The sequence below is a fragment of the Talpa occidentalis genome, unplaced genomic scaffold, assembly GCF_014898055.3.
Source record: "Talpa occidentalis isolate TD23 unplaced genomic scaffold, MPIMG_talOcc4v2.1 talOcc4.5, whole genome shotgun sequence".
Taxonomy (NCBI): Eukaryota; Metazoa; Chordata; class Mammalia; order Eulipotyphla; family Talpidae; genus Talpa; species Talpa occidentalis.
This window is the reverse complement of record NW_023604861.1, coordinates 100,455,487-100,479,009: the sequence shown is the minus strand read 5'-3', so window position 1 is coordinate 100,479,009 and position 23,523 is coordinate 100,455,487. Positions and strand designations below refer to the sequence as shown.

Here is a 23,523-nt window from a genome sequence, read left to right as displayed (position 1 = left end):
TATCTAGTATCAGCTTTTGTTGTTGCTAGTTTGATAAAGATACAAGCTCTGCTTTTGTGGGAATGGGAGAGAGAAAATTCAGGGTAACAGGGTAACAGTTATAATCACAGCTGTCTTTAAGGCCCCAAATATATGAATGCTGGTGTTTTCCAAATGGAAGGTCTACCTTTTAAAGTCTGTTCCAGAACTCAGGTCTTCTAGTATCATCCAGATAAAATCTGGGGGTGATGGGTAATGAGCCGCTTAGTGGTCCTTTTGTGTTCTGTGTATTGAGACCCTTGAGTTAACTACCAGCCAGAATAACATGAGGGAGAGCCATGACACATACTAGTCCTGATTGAATTTTAGTCTGTGGAGACATTTTCAGCACCATATATGTGGCTTTTCTTTTTGTAGTGGAGGAGGGGAGGGGAGATTGAGTGATATTTGCACCCCCCCCCTTTCCCTCCCACCACTCTGGAAACCATGTCTCAGTGTCATGTAATGCATACCTCAAGGCAAAACTCATTTTGCAGTGGAATTCCTTTCTGCTCTTACAGATTTCATCTTTTATTTGAGTCTAAACAAAACTCTCATTTCTTAAGTGAAAATAGATATTAAATAATCTGATTCATAACTTACAATGAGGTATAAGTGAGAGATGAGGCTTGACCTTCCTTGGATAAGTAACCGAATGGATTACTGAAGATACATTTATGATCCTAGGCCTGTCAGTTGCTTCCCATTCATAGGTCATGTATTCAGTTAACATTGGAGCCCTAGCACCTTTTCCCTAGCCAATTAAAACAAGTCGTTTGTTTAGGTATACAATATAGGATGGCCAAAAACCAAAATTCAAGATATTTCCACTTGTAGGGAATGTAAATGGTGTTCTCCTAGATTGGTCTTGGATGATTGGCCATTATAGCCTCCTATAATATCCTGTGTTTTCTACAGTGAATGATACTTAATTGTATTTAGGAGAGCTGTGATTACTTACTTGATTTGTGTGATTTTTCTGTTGATATTTGTGTGATATTTTCTGGAAAACTGAAAATATTTTAGATTAAATGTTACCACAGTTATAATTCTCCTTTATTTACCAACTATTCAGAGGTTCACAAAGGTTTCCTCTATGTTGAGTAATTGGAGTAATAATTTCTGCTGTATTTCTGGTAGTTAATATGGAAAAAGAGAAAAATACTAACTTTGCAGCTAAAAGATGACTAAAGGCATTTGGGCTGGTTTAATTAAAATATTGAGATTTGTATATTAATGTTTATTAGCATCTTAAGTCTTGTAAGGAAACTTTGAAGAAAGATACCATAGGAAGACTTTTGCAACATTTATAGTCCACTAGATGGCAAGCTGTGGTGGTGATTCATTGCCTTTGCTTGGTGTTGATAGCTATACACATAACATCGAAGCTGTTAGTTGTGATGAAGCACTAGTAGACATCACGGAAATCCTTGCAGAGACCAGACTTACTCCTGATGAATTTGCAAATGCTGTCCGTATGGAAATCAAAGACCAGACTAAATGTGCTGCCTCTGTTGGAATTGGTTTGTATCCAGTATTACTCATTTTACTCAAATCATTGCTTTGGGGTCATTGAATATCCCTTAATTTTTAGGAGTTTTAGATTTGTTTGTTATTGCTTAGGCCTCTTCTAAAGCACTTAGCATTTTTGTAATGCTTGAGTACAAAATGTTGGAAATTTAAGTACATGTTTAATAATATCTTTGGAATAAAAAGTTGAAATATTTATTTGTTCTTCAAAAATGGGAAGAACAGAATTCAGTATTTGTAAACAATATATATTTTTTTTAAAAAGTGAGACGCCATATTTAAAACTGTATGGCAGGGGTGGGTTGTGGTTGGTGGTATAGAGTAATTGTTAAGTAAGTCTTATAATTCAGATCATTTCTGAACTTCTTCCTGGAATGCTCAACCAGCCCTGTGTTTGCTCTCTCAATTCTAAGAAGTCATCCTTCTTAACAGGTGTCCTCAGTGATGATCCTGTCTCTCCCCACTCCTCTGGTATATCTTTAAGCCTTGCACTTTGTTTCCTCAGCTATTCCTACCATTTATTCTTTTGTTAACTCTTCTAGCTGTACCCTCTGGAACACTCTCCATCTTACCTAAGCTTCCTCCTTACTGAACCTACTCAGTACCTTTTACCAAGATACCTCCTCTCTTGCCATTCTGTTAAGTGAAACTGGTTTGTTTCTGCCATACTCTAAGCTACAGACTTGGGAGGTAGAAATAAATCTCCCTGATTTTACCGTTATCACTTCTAACCATTGCTTCTCCATTCTCATTCAGAGCTCTTCTTCCTGCAAAGTTCCCAGTCGTGTGCCTGTGATATTTTTTAGTTTGTGCAAATAACTGATTGACAATAGAGAGGACATTAAAAGAAGAGGCATTTAAAAGAAGATTTTTATTACATGTCTTCAGAAAGAGAGAGGGTATGCCATACCATTCAGGGCCACTCAGGGAAGCACCACATTTTGGTCAGGAAGTAGAAGCAGGAGTGTGGGGAAATCCAAGGCCAACGCTTTTATTGGGGTTTATATGGGAAAGGCCAGACAAAAGAGCTTAGGTTTGGCTACATTGGATAATTCTAGCAGTTGTAGTACTATAAGGGTGGTACCTAACGTGAGGTGATTTAGGGAAGGAGAAGTACTGTCTTGGTGTGTGAGAGTTTGATAAGGATATGCATGGGGTTGACTGGTTCGCATAGGAGAACTGTGCTCCCAAGGAAGTTATTATCTTTAGGAATTAGCTAGCCCAGGAGGGCAGTCTCTCCCAATGCAGCAAGATTTATAAAAGGCCAGACTATCATAAGATACAAAAATAAGATTAATACATTCCCAGCATCCCTCCGGTGACCAGCTTTACCTACCTATTTACTCCCTGATGCCATCTGACAGATCATGTCCAACATTCACTTAGACTGTATTCCAGTATCAGGCCCATGTTAGTTTTTTGTTTGTAATAGTACTTTTAATTTATAAGTGTAATGATAAGTATATTCTTTTGTATTTAAGTTTAAGCACATAAAATGAAAGGCTCACTTGATGTTTCCACAGCTCATTCCCCTTTTCTTTTCCAAAACTCACCACTCTTGTCATTTTGGTGTTAATTTTCCAGAGCTTTTCCTCTTTATGAATCTGTATGTTTTCCCTAGGAAAACATGTTGTAGTCTTTACCTAAGTTCCCATACTTTCTGCAGGTAGTTGTTAATTACATAGCAGCTCACCTAGCATCCTAGTTTCTTAGACCCCTGATACCTTCTTGGTCTCCAGTACCATTTTCCCCTGCTCTACTTTATCCATGTGTAGACCAACACCTTAGATGGACAGATACCTCACTATCAGTATCTGTCTTTGTTTTGAAGACTCATACCATCAGCATTTACTATGCGTATTTTGATCTTAATCGTGAGACTTCTGGTTCTTTGGACTTTCTTGTTTTTCCCAATATGATAACATTCCTTTGACTTTGTTTCACTATCTAGCCTGGATCCATTGAGTCATAAAATAAACTAATTTCTGATCATTGCCCTCAATACTTGTAGTTTCCTTCCCTACCCCTCCCTCCATACTCCCCCACTCCAGCCTTAAGACTCTTTTTTTTTTTTTTTCCTATTCCTTTATCTAGGAAGGAGATGCTGGAATAACATTACTTTGGAACAAACAGAAACTTATGTTCAATAGTCATACTCATTATAATCTGTTAGAATTAACAAACTTCTATCAACTTTTACTGTATTTGAAATGATCAAAATTGCCAATTATTTTCATTTTAGAAATTTGATCGGTAACCTGTATGTAAATGTCTTTGATAACAAATTTAAAAAATAGTGGTGAATATTTCTTGAACAACTTTCTCTTTTAAAACTTTATAGGTTCTAATATTCTCCTGGCTAGAATGGCAACTAGAAAAGCAAAACCAGATGGTCAGTACCACTTAAAACCAGAAGAAGTAGATGATTTTATCAGAGGTCAGCTAGTTACTAATCTACCAGGTAAATGCGTATCTTTGGTTTTTCTTTTTAACTTTATTTATTGTAAACATTTATTAATGGTTTTCATAGTTCCAAAATGTATCTGGTTTTTCCTAAAACATGAATTCAAAAAGTTGTAATCTTCTGTGTGCTGTGAAAAATAAAGTTTGGAATTCCAGTGAATATCCCCTAAATTGATTTGTCAGGATCTTAATGTTACATCTTTGTTTTGCTTCGAGTGTGTTTTACTTTTAAGTATTTCTTAAGAAGCAAGATTAAGGAATCCTAAGAAATTATTTTAAAGGGAATATATGACATTGACTTTTGGTCTTTAAGGAAATAAAATTGAAATAGTGTGCTTGCAGGTCAAGGTAAAGTTTTGAGAATTGATTCTCCTACTTACAAAATTGCCTGTATGACTAATGACAGTTTTTAGAGTTCAGAATGTAAATAGTTTTAACAGTAGAAAATATATGAACCATATTAGGAAGAATAAAACCTAGGTGAAGTATTATATTTTGTCAATTCAGAGGTTGAAGTACAGATTCATCTGTACCTTTTGTTTAAGGAGCAGCATGTATGTTTTATATTTCTCCGTATTTACTATGTGCCTAATTAACCTAGCATAAAAGAAATCTTATCATGGAAAAATTTTCAAATATAATTGAGAAGTGGTTGCCCTTTGGGGACCTTAAATACATGTAATGTTTTTTGTGTATCTAGGACAACTCATTTCACAATTATTAAATATTTAGACCTGCTTTCTGTGGTAGGTAACTCTTAAGAAATTTCTCAAAACCATATAGTACCCCTTGAGACTATTTCAGACTGTCCTCTCCTGTTAGCAGTTGACTTGTTAACATCACTAAGCTTCTGTGTATTTGTGGTGGGCAAAAATCAAGACAGTACATTTAAAGCTGCATGTGAAATTGGAGATTGTTTATTATATATTAGTAGCTCTGCTAGTTTACTAGGGCTGCCATAACATGCCACAGAACAGGAGGCATACAACCACAGAAGCTTATTTTCTCAAGATTCTGATAGTGAGGGGAGAAATCATGTTGTCTAAGAATTAGCAATGATGTAAGAACAAAGTTTTAAAAAAACAACAAAAGAGTCTGGGAGCTAGAAATCCAAGATTGAGTTGTTAGCAAGGTTGGTTTTCTCCTGGGGCTGCTCTTGTTGGCTCGTAGGTGACTCTTTCCCATGTGTCTTCACGTGGTGTTTTCTTCTGTCTTAATTTCCTCTTCTTATTAGGACATAGTTATATTGGATTCTGGCTCCACCCAAATGACTCTGCTTTATTCTTTCAAATCCTTATCTCCAGTTAGTCATATTCTGAGGTGCTAGAAATTAGGATTTTCACAAACATAAGAATTTTGAGGAAACAATTCAGTTCATAATACTATCTTTAAACTGAATCAGTTTTATAGTTGGTTTTTACACAAAAATAGAGAATTTTGAGATCCTTAACTCAGTAATCTTAACTTGTACTTTCATTTACTTCCTGGCTAGAGGAATTTATTTCTTGATGGGCAGTGTAAGGTTACTTGTCCTGATTAGGTTCTTAATAAGCAAGTACTGGAATTTCCCGAGGGATGTCTGAAAGATAGGATTAGCAAGATTGGTTTCTTCCTCATTATAAAAGTAATCTGACATATGCAAGTCAAATTACTGATTTTAAAAGTCCCCAATTTTTTATAAACAGTATTAGGACATTTCAGGTATGGAAAATGTCAGCCTTATCTGTTGTTTTCCCTGTCCTGGAAACAGTGTTGTAAGCCTTCTTTTCTCAAAAGTATGTTCTACTGAATGCAAACTGTTCTTTAAAAAAGGATTGTGGGGGGCCTCCCCTGGTGGCGCAGCAGTTGAGGGCTGGGTTGCGAAGCTGTCCGCAGCCTCTGCAGCGCTGGTTCAATCCCTGCCTGCCGGGCGAGGGTCCCACATGGCGCGCAGACCTCTCCTGCCGCCCGCTGCTCCCCTCAGCAGTGTACTTCGGTCCTTCTGCCTCCTCTGCTCCCTGCTCTGGCTCTGGTGAATTCTCTCACCCTCCTGCACTTCTGACTGTACCCAGTGCTTGTATAAATAAATATATCTCTAAAAAAAGAAAAAAGAAAAATAAATAAATAAAAACTTAAAAAAAAAAAAAGGATTGTGGGAACCTCTGTGGCAAAAGGCTCACATAATAAAAATTCTGAAAATTCTTCCTATAAAGAAATCTTTTTATCTTTGTTAAAAACTAGTAATTTCCCAAAGATATATGATGAATGTAAAGTATCCGTTAACATCTTGTATAACCTACTTTGAGGGAAGTTTGCTCTTCAATAACCAGAAGAAATTCAGTGATAACACATCTCACCCCTTACCTTCCAGAAGCTTTTTGGCCCTCTGTGCTCATGTTTACTGAGCACACATAGTGTGCCTAACACAGTAATAGGCAGTTATTGTAGCTACATCAGTGGGAAAAATAAACCATTATGTTTATGTTTTAGGGGACTCCTCAGAATAATGTTTATGTTATACTAGCGAATTTTCTAATGAGATAAAGAATTAGCCTCAACAACTATTTTTGTTAAAGATTTATTTATTTATGCATACAAGAACTGGGGTACAGGCCAGAGGTGTGGGGGGTGAGAGGATTCACCAGAGACAGAGTGGGGAACAGAACAGGCAGATTGAAATACACTGCTAAGGGGAGCAGTGGGCGAGACAGGAGAGGTCTGCCATGCCATGTGGGTTGCGCCCCAGCCAGTGATCGAACTCCTGCTACAGTGGCTGCAGATCGCTTCATAGGTTGTGTCTTAACCCCTTGCGCCACCAGGGAGGCCCTCAACAACTATTTAAATACAATAGTATTTCCTTGTGTACTTTGGATCTCTGCAATACTTTTTTGCCCTGTATATAGTCTTCCCAGTGTGAGGACCTTTTGCACTTTGTATGACCTATGCTGGTTTTATGCTTCCAGTCTGGTTTTCATCTTCTTCCATTCCCAGAGAAATACAATGATAAGTGTAGATGTTCATAAAGATTTGCGCTTTCCTGATATGGTAGGCGCTAACCAAGTGAAGCTAGTGAAATTTAAAGTTAAATTAATTGAAGTTAAATAAAATTCAGTGCCTCGGTTGTACTAATTTTCAAGTCTGTCAGGTTCTGTTTGCCAGAAAGGGGACATTACTGGCCATTTTTATTCTATGACAACACGTCCCCTTCTAAGAAAATGACAGTTTTTGCTCCAGTTGTTTGACCAGGGGCTTCCCGATCTTTGTTTTTCTTCTCACTTGGTTCTAAACTAGCATATTTTCCTTTACTGTTTCCTTCCCATGTGGCTACATTCAATTTGGTCAAGACCCTGCTACTTTCTTCTTAGAGGTACCTCCTTTCCTGATGGACACTTAACTTGAAGCCACCAATTAGCCTAGGACCCCTCTCTGGCTTTTGGTGCTGATTCCGGTAGTCATTTTCCACCCCATTCAGTGTAATAGGGTTAGAGATTGACTACGCCACATGCCTTCCTGCCTCATTTCACTTCAGGCCATTGTATTTCATTAGATGAACTTGCAGTGGAGGGAATCTTCCCAAGGGTGGTACCTCAGTTAGCCTAGGTTGAGTATGATGAATTTGGTGATGTTTAAGATAAGTCTTTCATTTGCACCTATTACTTGAATGATTATACTGTTCCATTATACTCTGAAAAGTATACTTCTCAGATAGTTGGTAAACTTTAAGTAATCTGAAAGTGTTTAAAGGTACTCTGAAAAGCTAGGATTTACATCCCCCAGCCCACCCCCAGTTGTGCAAGGGACAGATCATGGTCACCTTTCATTGGTAGGAAGCTGGGCAGTGAAGGAAGGAAAATAAATATTTAAAAATCCTTTCTGTTAAAGTGTCAACCTAGTATATGATTAGTTTATTCCCTTGGGTTTCTCTTCCCTATCTTGAAAAATAGTCAGCTAGGTTTCACTTAGAATGTTACCTTTTTGTGAATGCTTTTCCTGTGGAGGATTTTTTGTTATTAGCATAGACACTCATATTCTTGTCCTTTGTTCTGACTCAAACTATAAAATGGCCTAAATAGGAAGTAGTACCCTTTTCACCTTCATCTGATTTCCATTTGGGAGACATTTTTCTTGGGTTAAATGTATCTCATCTACCTCTAGAACCGTAGATGTTTTGTCGTACATATCTACTTCAAGTGGTTGTCTTGGCAGAGGTGGACTAGACTGGTTGTTCCTTCTACTGAAGACCACTCAAAAAAGGCAGAACTAACAGTAACAGTGATGAACAGAAAATTACAGACTTCACTCTGATCTCTGTAAGACCCCACAGCAGACCAGAAAAGGTCTTTTCCTCACTGATTGAAAATATTTATTTGGTGATGTGGAGACCATTTTAATAAGAATTTTGATGTCCCTAGCTATGTAAAGCTTTGCTAAGCTTTTGAGCAAATTGAGAGCAACAGAACTCAACAACTTGCTATGGGTGAAGCTTATACCTTGCGTGTTGAAGCATATGACATAAGGATTTCAACATTGCAGCCCAGCTATGGAATAGTTAAAATCTTTCTAGGGAAGATCGTCTTTGTTGATAAAAGAAATCTTTGTCTTTCCCCCCACTGCCACTTTGTTTGCTTAGGAACCTTATACCCACTGAGGTCAATGGTATTGTTTTGTCAATAACATTTTGGGGTTTGAGCCTTTGTCCTAAGTTTGTGTTCTAGTTCCATTCAGAGAAAATGTGAATAGGGGACTCCCTGGTGGCCCAAGGGGTTAAGTACAGCACTATGAAGCAGTCTGCAGCCACTGCAGCACCAGTTTGATCCGGTGGCTGGACAGGGAGCTACCCATATGGCACAGCAGACCTCTCCGGACTCACCTGCTGCTCCCCTCAGCAGTGTATTTCAGTAGATCTGCCTGTTCTGTTCCTCACTCTGTCTCTGGTGAATCCTCTCCCCGCCTCCCCCACACACAAACCTCCCCCCCACACACACCTCTAGCTTGTACCCCAGTTCTTATATGCATAAATAAATTTTTTAAAAAGACCCTTAAAAAATGTGAATAAAACTATTCTGAAATTTTCTTCTTCAGCAAAATTATAGTAGTGACCTAGACATTCTCTGAGTGTCCTAATAGGTCTGTAAGTCCTAATAGGTCTGTAAACTCATTTATACAAGTCTATTACTTAGCTGAGTTTGGGAATAAGATAGAAATCTTGATATTACTCAGTAATAAAGCCCACAATTTTTGTGATACATATTTGATAAGTTCTGTATACCTAGATGTGGAATCCAAATTGAGAAGTACATTCTAGCAATAATCCTACTAAGAGTTCACATTTAAAAATTTTTAAATTGCTTCTCAGCCTTTTGGCTAATAAGATCAAGTGTAAAAATTTTTTAAGATGCTTCAGTTTTGTCACTTTAAAATTTTAATGGAGATTAAATTAGTTGTTTTCTGCATGAGTGATAGTTATTTCATATTGCTGAATTGCTTTTAATAGTTTGTCTGTAACTTCTAGGAGTTGGACGTTCAATGGAATCCAAACTGACATCTTTGGGAATTAGAACTTGTGGAGACTTGCAATATATGACCATGGCAAAACTCCAAAGAGAATTTGGTCCCAAAACAGGTCAGATGCTTTATAGGTTCTGCCGTGGTTTGGATGATAGACCAGTTCGAACTGAAAAAGAAAGAAAATCTGTTTCAGCTGAAATCAACTATGGAATAAGGTTTACACAGGTACTGATAACAGGTTTTACTTCATTCTTCATACTTCCACTTAGTCTATCTTTCCAACTAGACCATACACTCTTGAATTAAGTCTTCAAACTGTTGTTAGTTCCATAATTTGCACAAGGTTTGTTTTTAATAGATGGTTAGCTAGCAGGGAAGTAAATGATTTAATCTTGAAAGTTAAAATGCTTGAGAAAAATAAGCATGTAGAAATAACATGGAAGTTTTTCTGTTTGTCTCTCTGTAGTCAAAAGAGGCAGAAGCTTTTCTTCTGAATCTTTCAGAAGAAATCCAACGACGGCTTGAAGCTGCTGGCATGAAGGGTAAACGCTTAACTCTCAAAATCATGGTACGAAAGCCAGGGGCTCCTGTAGAAACTGCAAAATTTGGAGGTCATGGAATTTGTGATAACATTGCCAGGTAAGCTGACCTTAAAGAGGATGTTAGATATCAATGTTTCAGTGTAGGTTATTAATAGAAACTGAAGGAGACCAGGGAATAATTTGAATTAAGATATGTAACTCTGGGGTTATTTGAGTCTGTGGTGCTAGCCTAAGCCCCAGGCCATTTGAATTCAGTCAGACAAGCAGGTGTGTAGCTGTAGGTCAATCTGGCAGTGTGCTCCCCACCTTGGCAACCTTTCCTTGGACTTGTCAGGCTGCTGACTTGAGTGATGAACAGAAAGACCCGTGCCCCAAAGGTAACTATGGACTTGATGAAAGGGTCCCTGAGGGAAATTTCAGTACAGTAATTAAGAAAGAGATTTTAATGACACAGTTGCTTCAGTTAAGTAGGTATAATTTCTATTGTGAAAATTTAAATCTTCATAGTCTGTGACAACAGAAAACATTTTAAGACCCTTTTTTTATGTAAGGGCCACTAATTAAAACTTCATCTAAGATTTATGACTAATATGAAAAGTCTTAATTTAGTATGCCATTTTACGTTATTACATGGTACAATGCATTTAATTTATCTGTCAATCAGCCGGTGTTCTGAGGTATTTTTTCTACCCTAAAACCACATGAGAGGAATTCTAAAATCAAGTTTAAGGATTAGGTCATGGCAGCCACACACATTACTACATCTATGTATAGATAGTGCTATTGTTGTGAGTGCTAGGAAAAACTTCCCGTTTTATAATTAATATATTTGTTCACCATGAAAACAGGGATAATAAATTACACATTAAACATAATTTATAAAATATTTTTATGTAGTTGATAATTTTGAATATTTACCTGTTTTTTAATAAGCCTTAATTTTACCTATATCAACTAAATGGTAGTTAAATATTGTGTTATGGTCACTTCTTAAGGCCCTTGCTCAGAAATATAGTTATCTTTTTAAACATGATTTCTGTATGAAAATGGAATCCAATTTCTAAGACCTTTCTGTTTAAGGCCTAGAATTTTATTTGTTCAAGATGTATGGAAGGAATTGTCCAAAAATAATTTTTCTTTGGAAAGAGAACTGGTTAGTGGGCCTCCCTGGTGGCGCAGTGGTTGAGCACTGGGTTGCGAAGCTGCCCACAGCCTCTGCAGTGCCGGTTCAATCCCCGGCTGCTCCCCGGCCACCGGAGGAGGGTCCCGCATAGCGCGCAGACCTCTTCTACTGCCCGCTGCTCCCCTCAGCAGTGTACTTCGGTCCTTCTGCCTGCTCTGCTCCCCGCTCTGACTCTGGTGAATTCTCTCACCCTCCTGCACTTCTGACTGTACCCAGTGCTTGTATAAATGAATGAATGAATGAATCAATCAATCAATCAATCAATCAATCTTTTAAAAAAAAGAGAACTGGTGGCAATTTTCTCTGCCATGTATGCATTTTGAACTTACAGCTACTCAGCATTGTATGTTTTGTTTCATGTAGTGGTATCTAGGCACTCACTTTGTCTAATCTTAATTTTAAAAATTAGCCTTCATTTAATCTTTCTTAGGAAACACAGGCATTCTGAAAACCCAGTTACAATATTTAAAAATCGGGATAAATTATATTTTAACTTACCCCAATTCAAGGATAATACTCAGTTTTTGCTGATAAGCATTTATCTACTTGCTAGTGTTGGTATTTGTTCCTTTTTTATGCTAATTAAAAGAAAAGGTTTCATTATCAACATTTAAATATATACAAAAATACAAAAGGAATAGTATAGTGAACTCCCAGTGTCCCCATCACCTGATAGAATTGTCACCTGATTTTAACACTCAGCTCCCCTGGCACCATTCTTCCTTTTCTTCTCCCAGTTATTCTGTAGCAGATCTCAGGTACCATATCATTTCTTCCACAAATATTTTTTTTTAAAAGATTGATTGATTGATTGATTGATTGAATTATACAAGCACTGGGTACAGTCAGAAGCGCGGGAGGGTGAGAGAATTCACCAGAGCCAGAGCGGGGAGCAGAGCAGGCAGAGGGACCGAAGTACACTGCTGAGGGGAGCAGCGGGTGGCAGGAGAGGTCTGCGCGCCATGTGGGACCCTCCTCCGGTGGCTGGGGAGCAGCCGGGGATCGAACCGGCGCTGCAGAGGCTGCGTGCAGCTTCACAACCCGGCGCTCAACCGCTGCGCTACCGGGGAGGCCCACTTCCACAAATATTTTGGTTTTTATATCAAACAAGAATTCGTTGTTTAGTAAACATAGTAATTCAAAACTCTGCTGCTTATTGCTGGTAGGTAAGTGTATTTTGCCGTGTCGTTAAATTAATAATTTTGGATGAGACATGATGATGCAGAAAGAGCACATGGTTTATTGAAATAAGTGTAATTTTGTGTTTCCAAGATATAAATCAACTGTAAGGCATAAATTTAAGCCCTAACATTTTGGTGTACGGGATTGTTAACAATACTGACAGTATTTCCTGTGAGACAAATCTAGGCTGTGTCCCTCCTCCCCCCCATCACCCCTTAATGACTTAAAGTGAGCAGTGGATAATCTTTATATAAAAGGTTGTGAGAAAAAATGAAGACTGCATGAAAGAGATCACAAAACACAAGCTTATTTACTGTATGACTTTTTTTTAAATCTTTTTTTTTTTTTACGATTTATTTATTTATACAAGCACTGGGTAAAGTCAGAAGCGCAGGAGGGTGAGAGAATTCACCAGAGACAGTGCGGGGAATAGAACAGGCAGACTGACGAAATACACTGCTGAGGGGAGCAGCGGGCGGCAGGAGAGGTCTGCGCACCATGTGGGACCCTCGCTGGTGGCCGGGGATCGAACCGGCGCTGCAGAGGCTACAGGCAGCTCCGCAGCCCAGCGCTCAACCGCTGCGCCACCTGGGAGGCCCTACTGAATGACCTTTGACAGTAAAAGTTTGTGGCTCCCTGCTGTAGTTTAATGCCGCGTTGAGTAAATTGAGACGTGGTACGCCACATTCCATAATTCTGTAATCCGTAATTGTCCTTAATTGGATGTTGCATTGCAATCATGTGACTCAGATTCTCACATTGTAATACTGTAATAAAAATATGATTTTGAAGTTGCATGCCTAAGAGCCACCTGTAGATTCAGATCTGTGACTTTGTTATTACCTAGGAAACTTTTTCATAGAAATTTTCCTTTTGGGGAAAATACTTTCCCCTTGAAGTTCCTCTGTGCATATGCATTTTTAACATATATGTGCTTTCAGTTCCTTGCACTGTTCCTCCCCAACTCAAGTGCCATCCTTTTCAACATTTTAGTTTCTTCTGATATTTAAATCCTTATTTTTCACTGCCATTTCTAGATTTCAGCTTTGCAGAATATTCACTGACTTTGTACTATAAAAGAGAGTGTTTCCCCTCTCTCTTCCATCATCTGTTGCTTTCTTCTCCTGTATGTGTATTTCCTTTGTCCTCAAGAGTCTTCAGTTTTGGGTTCAGTCACTAACTGTTCTATTATTGTGTTATGTACATACTTTACATAGGAGGTCCCTGTTGTCCACTGTGATCACATTTCCTTTGCTGTTGAATTATTTTTTTCTGGAGTTAACTATATTTTGTTTGCTTTGCAAATTTGCACTGAGTTTACCACCAAACCTGCTATAATAGTGCATTTGAATACATCAGCAATCTACTGGTTTCATCTCTTTCTTGGAGATTTCTTTCTTGTGAACCTCAGCCTTCTCCCATCAGGGTTAGTTTTAAGATATACTGCAAAATTGGAATCCTGGGATATCACGTCTCTATAATCTGTGTTAGATCTCTTGATTTCCAGAATCTTGATTCTCCTTTAATCTCATCTTGGTTACTGAAGTCCGTCTTCTCATCTTTTACTGTCTTACTGAGAAAGAATACATAAGTGGAAGTTTTTTTGAACCTCCCCTCAATAGTTTTGCTTTCTCTTAAAGATTATATAACTTGGAGTTGGAAATCATTTTCTGAACCTCAAACTTTTGAAGACTCCATAGTTATCTTTTTTTCCCCAGGATTAATATTAAGATTGTCTATTTTAAAGGACATTTGCTCTTTCTCACTGGAGTTTTCCAGGATCTTCTCTGGGGTTCTGGAATTTGTCTTTTTGCCTCCATACTTAGCCAGTACTAAAATTTTTATTTCTAACACTTCAAAACTCTGTTTTAAATACCTTATTTCACAGATGCAGTATTGTCTCTTAAAGATTCTTGTCCCATTATCAGTCTGTCATGAGTTCTCTTTCCCGTTTCTGTTGCTGTCTTTTATATTAAAGATTTTCTTCAGGTATCTGTTCAGGTGTTCTTGACTGACTGCTCAAGTGATTTGCTAAAATGTTTGGAACCTCAGGACTTTTAGTGGGATGGATAGAACAGTGGGCTTCACTATATAGGTGAGTGGTTGGAGGGACCTGATCTTTGGTTGCCACAACCAAGTGTTAGTATCTGTAGTCTTCCAGTATGCTTGTCGGTTTTCCAGAATGAAACCCTCCAGTTTCCTACCTAGGGGGATGTAAAGATGGCAGCTCAAATCCTGGATACTCAGAAGAGGCAGTGTGGGTGAGAAAGGGTGTGTTTCTTCTGAGTGTGGTGCCTCACTTCACTTAACTGTCTGTGACATTCCTTAGCTTCTCTGTTGTTCCCATATGTAATAAGACTTCAGCAAAGGAGGGAGGAAATCTCTGAGAATTTACTTCTCGCTTATATTTTTAGTCTTGTTCTCTCCCCCTGCCTCCATACATATCTGACAGCTCTAATACTGAGCTTTTCTTAATGGGGCTACTACCGCAAGTCAATGCCTTGCTTCAGGCATTAAGTAGGTATTTGGTGACTTACCATTTATCAGTTTGCTTTTCATTATTTTAAATTATGATTAACATTTTCCCCCTACTTTTGTCTCCCCTCCCATTTTTGAGTCATACCTTATAAAAATGATTTTTCATTGGTGTAGTGGTGATTCAGAAAAAAGTGAAGATAAATACATGTGTTTAAAATGGTCCACTAAAAGATTTGCTTTTAAGTTAATCTGTATTTATCTGTGGAAAAAACATAAGGTAATTATAAGGTAACAAATCAATGGAAACATTTTGTAAATGGTTTCCTGCAAGAAATGAGTCCTTTCCTTGGATGTGAAAATATAAAATCCTCATGATATTGAAAAAAATAACAAATATAGATTGGGGCACCTAATAATGCTGGCAGGTTCTCTGTCCTTCAAGATTTCTTGAAGATCTAAGGATCATATATTCTACTAGTCTCTGGGTTATATACAAGGAACAGCCATATTCCCTGTCATACATAACCCTTTACGCGTTGTTTTATACATTTCTGGCTTTACTTCACATGTAAGTAGAGTCAAGAACCAAAACACAAAGGAATTAATCATTTCTATCTTGCAACCTAAAACTTGCCTTAGGAGCTGACACATTGCACTTCAATTCATGTTAGTTGGCAGTGTAATTAATGCTCGTATTTTTGCATGGCTTAACTAAAATAACTAAGAAATATTCTAACCCATTTTTAGTGGCTAGGTCTCTCGATTGGTTTTTATCTTTTTTTTAAAGGGTTTTATTTTATGTAAGAACTGATGTGTAGGCCAGAAGTGTAGGGGGTGAGAAGATTCACCAGAGATACAGTGGGGAGTAGAACAGGCAGATCTTCTGAAATATACTGCCGAGGGGGGCAGTGGGCAAGACAGGAGAGTTCTCCTGTGCCCTATGTGGGTAAGCTCCCTGGCTGGAGACTTAACCCCTAAGCCACCAGGGAGGCGCCCTAGTTTTGAATCTTAAAGTCCCAATTATATATGATTTCTCCCTCACCCCCCACGACTGTCAGTGTAATAATTACTGGCTACCCAGAAGGATGACTGTCTCATGCATCTTAATATTTAATACTGAATTAAATTTTTTGTAAAGTTCATAACTTTTCTCAACTCTTTAAACAGTTCCATACTGAAGTGTACTGGAGAATACATATGGAATGTAACTTCTGTTCCTTACAGGACTGTAACTCTTGATCAGGCAACAGATAGTGCAAAAATCATTGGAAAAGCCACACTAAACATGTTTCATACAATGAAGCTAAATATATCGGATATGAGAGGGGTAAGTGTGCGACATTCTACATTCTACACTTTCTGTGACATTTTTCTCATTTAAGGCTTTATCTGAGAATGTTAATAGAGGGTAGTGAGGAGTTCAGTATAGGTTTTCAGCACCTTTGATACAGACTAGAAACTGAAAAACTCTGCTTTCTCATCTGACCTGATCTTTTTTTTTTCCTGAAAGCTCTATTTTTTTTTATTTACCTAAAATAATCTTGTATCTTGAATTTTATAGTAATTGTGTTTTAACCAAATACTGATCTTTCGTGTGTAGTCTTCCTTCCTGTTCCTCTGAAAATAGATGGGATCATTAGTGTGAACCTGCAAATAAGTCTTACACCTTTAATATCCTTCTTCATCAGAAATTTATTCTGATGTCTGATGATGAGCAAAAGCACATGAAGATGCCTTTGAAAAAGGCAAGAGGGCATCAAAAATTTAAAACCCTTCGTTTTCTTTCCTAAAGATTAACCTTTTAGGTTTGGTTGTATGTGTATACACATATGTGAGTAAATAGAGATAATGATTTGGTCAGAGGGATTAAAAATTTATTACTAAGCCAGCCTTGATGAAAATTTCTCCTTAAAATACTGTTACAAGGTTTCGTAGTGGTGTAGGGGAGTAGTCATATGTACAGATACCTGCAGTTACCCACTGCCCTGCCTTACTCACCATCCCTTATTTGAAAAATACTTCATTTAAAAAAAGTTACATGTAGGTTGCCAATCTGTCCCTACTTAAAAAATTTTTTAAATCTTGCTCTAAAAACCTTAGTTCTGAGCTTCAGTAGGATGTACTTTTTTTTTGATTTTCCGATTTTGAAGAGATTACAGTATATATGGGTACAGTTGAATATTTAAGATTGAGGTGAAAAACTTGCTCACCAGCTAGGATGGAAGTAGTTTTTGTAATCATAGAAAGCTACTTGAGTACTTCCATGTAAAAAAAAAAAAAAAAAAAAAACACCTTTTATTCTAAAAACAGGATCTAAAAATAGTAAAGTTTGATTAACTGGGAATTTTTCTAGTTTGGATTCATATCTTTACCTTCTACTTTTTCTAGAAACATTCTTTTTTCTGGTTCTAGGTTGGGATTCAAGTGAATCAACTGGTTCCAACTAATTCCAATACTTCCGCCTGTCCCACTCGCCCATCAGTTCAGTCAAGCCACTTTTCTGCTGGATCACACTCTGTCCTTGATCTATTCCAAGTTCAAAAAGCTAAGAAATCCACAGAAGAGGAACACAAAGAAGGTCAGTTTTGTTCAGCAGTGTTTCTCATTTTGGTCCTGCTGATATCCTTAGGAAGGCAATAGCTCTCTAACAAAAAATTGTTCTGAATTATGAATCAAAATTTTACTTGCTATGGATTAGTCCATACCATTCCCCAAGATCTAAAGACTTGTTTTTCTATACTTTTCAGTGTTTCTAGCAGCTATGGACCTAGAAATATCATCTGCTTCTAGAACTTGCACTTTCTTGCCATCTTTTTCTACACATCTGACATCAAGTATCAGTCCTGTTACTAGCAAAGCCACTGAGTCTTCAGGGAAATGGAATGGTCTGCATCCTCCCATCAGTTTAAAATCAAGACTTAACCTGAGTATAGAGGTCCCATCACCTTCCCAGGTATATTTTTATAGTTCTAAGTATGACGTAAGTGCAAAAGTGGTCATACAATAGGAATGACTTATGAATTCCTTTATCAGTATAGCCAAGAAAGGGACACTTCTGCTGTTGAACACCAAGTGGGAAATTTCTGATTTTGGCAGGTTGAGAGATACCAGTGAAAGCCAGTTCTCTGTACTCAGTCAGCAGCCACTTTACCACCTCTTAATAGTGGTAATCACGTCCACTGAGCTCTCTAGTCAGCAGTGCAGCCTTGCTGATCATTAGTAGAGGTGCCAAAGGTTTTTCTTGCAATATTTGCAACCTGAATGATTTTCCTGACATAATTCAGTTGGTATGGACTGTAAATGTGGCATATTGCTGGGATTGAGTTTTCAGCTCAATTGGAGAAGTCAGTTTGTGTCCATTACTCCCCTCAAGTGGTAGGATGCTGACTGAGGGAGATACATACGGACTGATAATAGGGAAAGAGGCAATTTTGAGGCATATTTGAGTCCTAGTTTCTGATGAGTTACCCAAAAATAGTTGATCCTGGCAAGATGAGATTGGAAACAATCCCATAATAGAATAGCCTGATGAGATGGGCAGAGGGAGGGCCTGGCCAAAAACAAAAATCCCAGGAGATTCTGGTTTGTAGGCTGGAAAGAAGAAACTTCTGACACAGGGCTTTTACCCAGTCCCAAAATTCGACATGCCATAGGCTTAGATCCCACTAAGATTTGAGCTTGACTAAGGCGCTACCTATAGTCTTCCAGTCCACGAAATTCAGAGTATAATTTGTACTTAGTGTTTCTCTGGAACTGGCTGCTGACATCTCCAAATTCCATGCCTTGCTACTCAGGTTTAAATGGCAAAAGGCCAAACTGCTGGTTTAAAATGAGAGATGGTTTTCCTGGCTTGGTATCTACCCCTTGTTTCATTACCAAAGATGTTCAAACAGAAATTAAAGTTGTATTAACTCTTCCAACATCTTCTCTGAACATGCTTTAACTTTAGACTCTTGTATGTATGGTATTTTACAGCTTGATCAGTCTGTTTTAGAAGCACTTCCACCAGACCTCCGGGAACAAGTAGAGCAGGCTTGTGCTGGGCAGCAAGGAGAACCACATGGTGACAAAAAGAACGAACCAATAAATGGCTGTAGTGCAGGAATTTTGCCACAACCAGTTGGGACAGTTTTGTTGCAAATACCAGAACCTCAAGAATCTAACAGTGACACAGGAATTAATGTAATAGCCCTTCCAGCATTTTCACAGGCAAGTTAAATTTAGGGACCTTCCAGTTAAAATAGTCTCACCCATCATACTCCAGACATACCTCAGTTCCCTTTTCCTCTTGTACCCTCAACTCTCATTTCATGGGGGGGAAGAGGTAGATTAGCCTATCCCTACACCATCTGCAGCAGGACATAGACTAAAAGACCAGCCTCTTGAGGCAACTGAGTAGAACAATGGGGGAATGAAGGAGGAGGCTATATAGTATGTGGGTGCTTCCACCCACAATACAACCTGCTGCTATGCCATTGGTCAGAGCAGATGTTTGGGCCACTTTGCAGTAACACAATCAAAGCTTAAAAAAAAAAAAAAAAATTACACATCAGCCTGTTTTGCTTCTCAGTTTTAACTAGTGTTTCTTACCTTCATTGTTCTGTAAGGGAAGAGTCAGTTTACTCTTAAATGTTATTTCTTTCTACCTTAAAATCTTGAGAATTAATGAGTTTTGATTTGAGGGACTAGATCCAAAAAGTGATTTGAGAACAATAAATTTTGTGAAAAATAAGACTGGGCTGTCAAAACTCTTGTTGGACTTTGAACCTTTTTTCTACTAGGTGGATCCTGAGGTGTTTGCTGCCCTTCCTGCTGAGCTTCAAAAAGAACTCAAAGCAGCTTATGATCAAAGACAAAGGCAGGGAGAGACCACCACTCATCAGCAGTCAGCAAGTGCATCTGGTAAGCCTTAGAAGTGACATGTAATAGTGAAGATGAGAAATGAAATCATTGTTCCATTGTAGTATAAAATGGGCACAGTCTAGGCTGTTGGTCACAGTAAGAGCTCTTTGTTTTGTGGGAACAGAACGAGTATACAATTCAGGTAAGTGTTGTCATAGTTCCCATTGTAGCTGTATCTTGACTTAGAAACACCATTCTTTAAAAAAAAAAAAAGTACGACTAAGCCTATATCCTTTAGGGTTCTGAACATGCATTACAAACACATTTACTGTGTAGATAGTTCAGATCCTTGTGAGCACCACATTATAGAGAAGCAGCATTCCCAAGAATCAGGTTAGCATTGCAGAGATGCTTGGAACTTTAGAACCTGTACTATCACACGCTGTCACTAAGACAGCCACCCAGTCTCGGCAGGGGGCGGAGGAGGAATGTCTTTGGGTAGCACAGGTTTTTTCCCCTCCCCAGACATGTGCTTAAAATCTTCTGTCCACCCTTTTAGTGCCAAAGAATTCATTACTTCAGCTTAAACCACCAGCGGTGAAAGAAAAGAAACGAAACAAGAAGAAAAATCCCATCAGTCCTCAAAAAAAGACTCAGAGTCCTTTGAAAAACAAGCTGCTTAATAGTCCTGCGAAAACTTTGCCAGGGGCCTGTGGGAGTCCCCAGAAGCTAATTGATGGGTTTCTGAGACACGACGGTCCTATTTACGGTCCTATTTCTGAGAAACCTCTGGTAATATACTTCATACTTTAAAATACTGACCTGTTATCAGTATATTTAACGTTGTTAAATATAGCACATTTTAATTTTTTTTTTTTTCTTAACAGGGAGAACACTGTGCTTCCACTTCAGAGGTACCAAATCTTTCTGGTTTGCAGCCTGATTTGTCTGGCTCTGCTAAACCCCAAGCACCCAACTTAGCTGGAGCTGTGGAGTTCAGTGATGTGAAGACCTTGCTCAAAGAATGGATAACTACTATTTCAGGTTGGCTTGGCTGGTATAGATAGCCTTAGAGATGTAATGGCCCCGTGATTTGAAAACATGAACATTCAAGTATGGAAAATCACTTTCCAATAAGCTTACACCATCTAAATCCTACGTAACCTTTTGAATGCCGGATTTGGCTTTGAAAAGCTCCTTATTGCAGCCCATTCATTTGATAGTTGCAAATCAGTAGTATAATTGTCCTTCAAGAAGATACATCGATCTTCATTTGAAGTTTTTCCCCTTTCCTAGATCCAATGGAAGAAGACATTCTACAAGTTGTGAAGTACTGTACTGACCTAATAGAGGAAAAAGATTTGGAAAAGCTGGATCTAGTTATAAAATACATGAAAAGGTAACTTGCCAAAGGGGAAAAATGACATTGCAAATTCAAGGAGGCAAGGCACTGAGCAAATTTTATACTTTCTGGCAATACACTGTGTAATTACCCTTTATTTTGAATCCTGGAGAAACATGAACTGGGTAGTAAATAGTGCTGTTCCCCTTAGATGGTTTAAAACCGTGGTGTTCTGAAATTAGTCTTTCCTCATATTTCTCTTCCTTTCCCACCTTTAGGTTGATGCAGCAGTCGGTGGAATCAGTTTGGAATATGGCATTTGACTTTATTCTTGACAATGTTCAGGTGGTTTTACAACAAACTTATGGAAGCACATTAAAAGTCACATAAATATTACCAGGGAGCCTGGTGCTCTCTGCTAGCTGTGCCATAAGTGCTTGTGAGGTATTTGCAAAGTGCATGATAGTAATGCTGAGTTTTATAATTTTAAGCAAGTGTTTTTGTACATTTCTTTTCAATAAGTGCCAAATTTGTCAGTATTGCATGTAAATAATTGTGTTAATTCTTTTACTGTAGTATAGTTTCTATTTACAAAATGTTTGTTTATAAAGTTTTATGGATTTTTACAGTGAAGTGTTTACAGTTGTTTAATAAAGAACTGTATGTATATTTTGTACAGGGTCTTTTTTTTGTGAATCTTTCAAAACTTTAGAACCAAATCCTGAACTATTTATATTATACTTACTGTTACAGGCTCCATGCTGAGCTCTGAATTCCTGAGAGGTCCCAGTCTGGGATTCTACTTGTTCTAAGTAATCTCATCCCCAAGCATGAACACAGGAACATGTTGAGAAAATCTTCTTTACTTCTTCCAAATGGAGGAAATTTACATATTTGAATTAGAATACACACACAATTGAAGTCTTTCCTCAAAGAAGTGCTCTCTTTGCCTCTACTGGCCCTTGAGAAACTTTAATGTATATTTTTCTATACTATTTTATCCCCTAATACTTTATAATTCTATGCCAGTGAATACTTGGGAACATTTTCCTCAAATACCCCACACTGACTTTAATACTGTGCTATATAAATAGTCAGGTATTAGAGATCTGTTATAAGAATATTAACGCTAATGGATTTCTTACCTTGGGGGAAGGAGTTTATATGCTCATGTGGATCCACTTACCACATCCTTCAGAAAAATCATAAAACTACAGATTATTACAAATAAATCATTGTGATGTCTCCACAACTTCTAAGCCCAAATTATTCACTGCTGATTGTCTCATCAGAAAATGTGTGCATGATAGGATATCTAGGACAAAATAGACCAGTATATTAAAAACCCCTAGTGTTGTTAACATGTTCTAGTCCACAAGGTATGGATAATAAAATAGTTCTTGTCCTTTACAAGAGCTAAACCAAGGATGGTGAGTCATGAGTGAGAAGCTATTCTACCATGGAGGCCTAACAGAGCTGACTGGTGAATGTCTGTTTTTATTGGTAGTTAAGAATTGTGCTGATTACAGTGGACTCTCATGACTACACAAGCAGTAAATAGCCAGCTATGCTTTACACCATGGTTTCACACAAAGCAGATAAATATATCAGAATGCCTAATTTTCTACTTTTAAAAATTCCTAAGGGCATATGGCAGAATGCCCCACCCCCCACAAAAAAAAAAAATTTCACTGTGAGAAAGATATGCATAAATAAAGAAGTTACTTCTTACATCAAAAAAGTCCCAAGAATCACAAAATCTGCAGAAGCTTGGTTAATCAAATACTGCAGTACTGATTTAATCAGTATAAAATTGAAAGAACTTTAGATCTGTAATAAAAATCCAAATTTGGGGAAGGGCAAACTTTAAAACAGCAGCCAGTAGAGAAGGGTGGGGATAGGAGTTGGGTGAGTGAACAGGCACGTTGGAACTGTGGGGACATGTAATCGACCACTGTCAAACCAGTGTAAGTTTCTTGGTTTCTCATGGAAAACATTTATACACCTATTTTTTTCCTTCCATACTTAAGTTCATCAGTGTCCAGATACATCCATTCCATTTTGTCTTGTTTTTGTTGGTGATAACACAATATTGCAGTTACTCCATTTCCTGCTGCAGGTGGAAAAATTAGATGATTTCAAATACTTTCTTCAGCTCCACAATAAGCTGCCAGTCACTCTTCTGCATTTCATCTCTAAACCAGTCTTTGAGGGCATCAATGGACTGCCGACTGATCTGCAGGAAGCACGAACAGTAAACAATGTATCAAGTGCCAAAGAAAAAGCATGTGGCCCTTTTAGTCTGTTCACCAGATACTTATCCCCTCAGAGAAAACTTAGGTAGATTAATAACCTGCCTGCCATTTTGGGAAGCAGAATAATCAACACTCTATTAAGGGAGACAAGACTATCCTCCACATTAAATCCTAACCAAAAAAACAAGACCCATTTGATTC

General features: G+C 38.0%; 2 protein-coding genes across 12 annotated transcripts in view; one reads left to right on the top strand and one right to left on the bottom strand.

Moving 5' to 3' along the window:
* The window catches only part of REV1 (REV1 DNA directed polymerase), an 86,614-nt gene extending 64,880 nt beyond the window's left edge, over positions 1 to 21,734 (top strand). For all 10 annotated transcript variants that reach the window (XM_037527956.1, XM_054701905.1, XM_054701904.1 and 7 more), the window contains 13 exons: positions 1,387 to 1,541; positions 3,890 to 4,009; positions 9,503 to 9,723; positions 9,965 to 10,137; positions 16,108 to 16,210; positions 17,296 to 17,461; positions 17,631 to 17,836; positions 18,859 to 19,092; positions 19,665 to 19,785; positions 20,285 to 20,517; positions 20,613 to 20,769; positions 21,022 to 21,124; positions 21,346 to 21,734. In XM_037527956.1, coding sequence (XP_037383853.1) covers positions 1,387 to 1,541; positions 3,890 to 4,009; positions 9,503 to 9,723; positions 9,965 to 10,137; positions 16,108 to 16,210; positions 17,296 to 17,461; positions 17,631 to 17,836; positions 18,859 to 19,092; positions 19,665 to 19,785; positions 20,285 to 20,517; positions 20,613 to 20,769; positions 21,022 to 21,124; positions 21,346 to 21,457 — 2,104 coding nt within the window. In that variant the 3' untranslated portion in view covers positions 21,458 to 21,734. The remainder of the gene's footprint in view (positions 1 to 1,386; positions 1,542 to 3,889; positions 4,010 to 9,502; positions 9,724 to 9,964; positions 10,138 to 16,107; positions 16,211 to 17,295; positions 17,462 to 17,630; positions 17,837 to 18,858; positions 19,093 to 19,664; positions 19,786 to 20,284; positions 20,518 to 20,612; positions 20,770 to 21,021; positions 21,125 to 21,345) is intronic.
* Positions 17,238 to 23,523, bottom strand: part of EIF5B (eukaryotic translation initiation factor 5B) — a 65,746-nt gene continuing 59,460 nt past the window's right edge. Inside the window, exon 24 of one of the 2 annotated variants that reach the window (XM_054701907.1) lies at positions 17,238 to 23,303. In XM_054701907.1, the coding sequence (XP_054557882.1) occupies positions 23,196 to 23,303 (108 nt within the window). In that variant the 3' untranslated portion in view covers positions 17,238 to 23,195. The remainder of the gene's footprint in view (positions 23,304 to 23,523) is intronic. The other variant, XM_037527963.2, reaches the window with a different exon arrangement.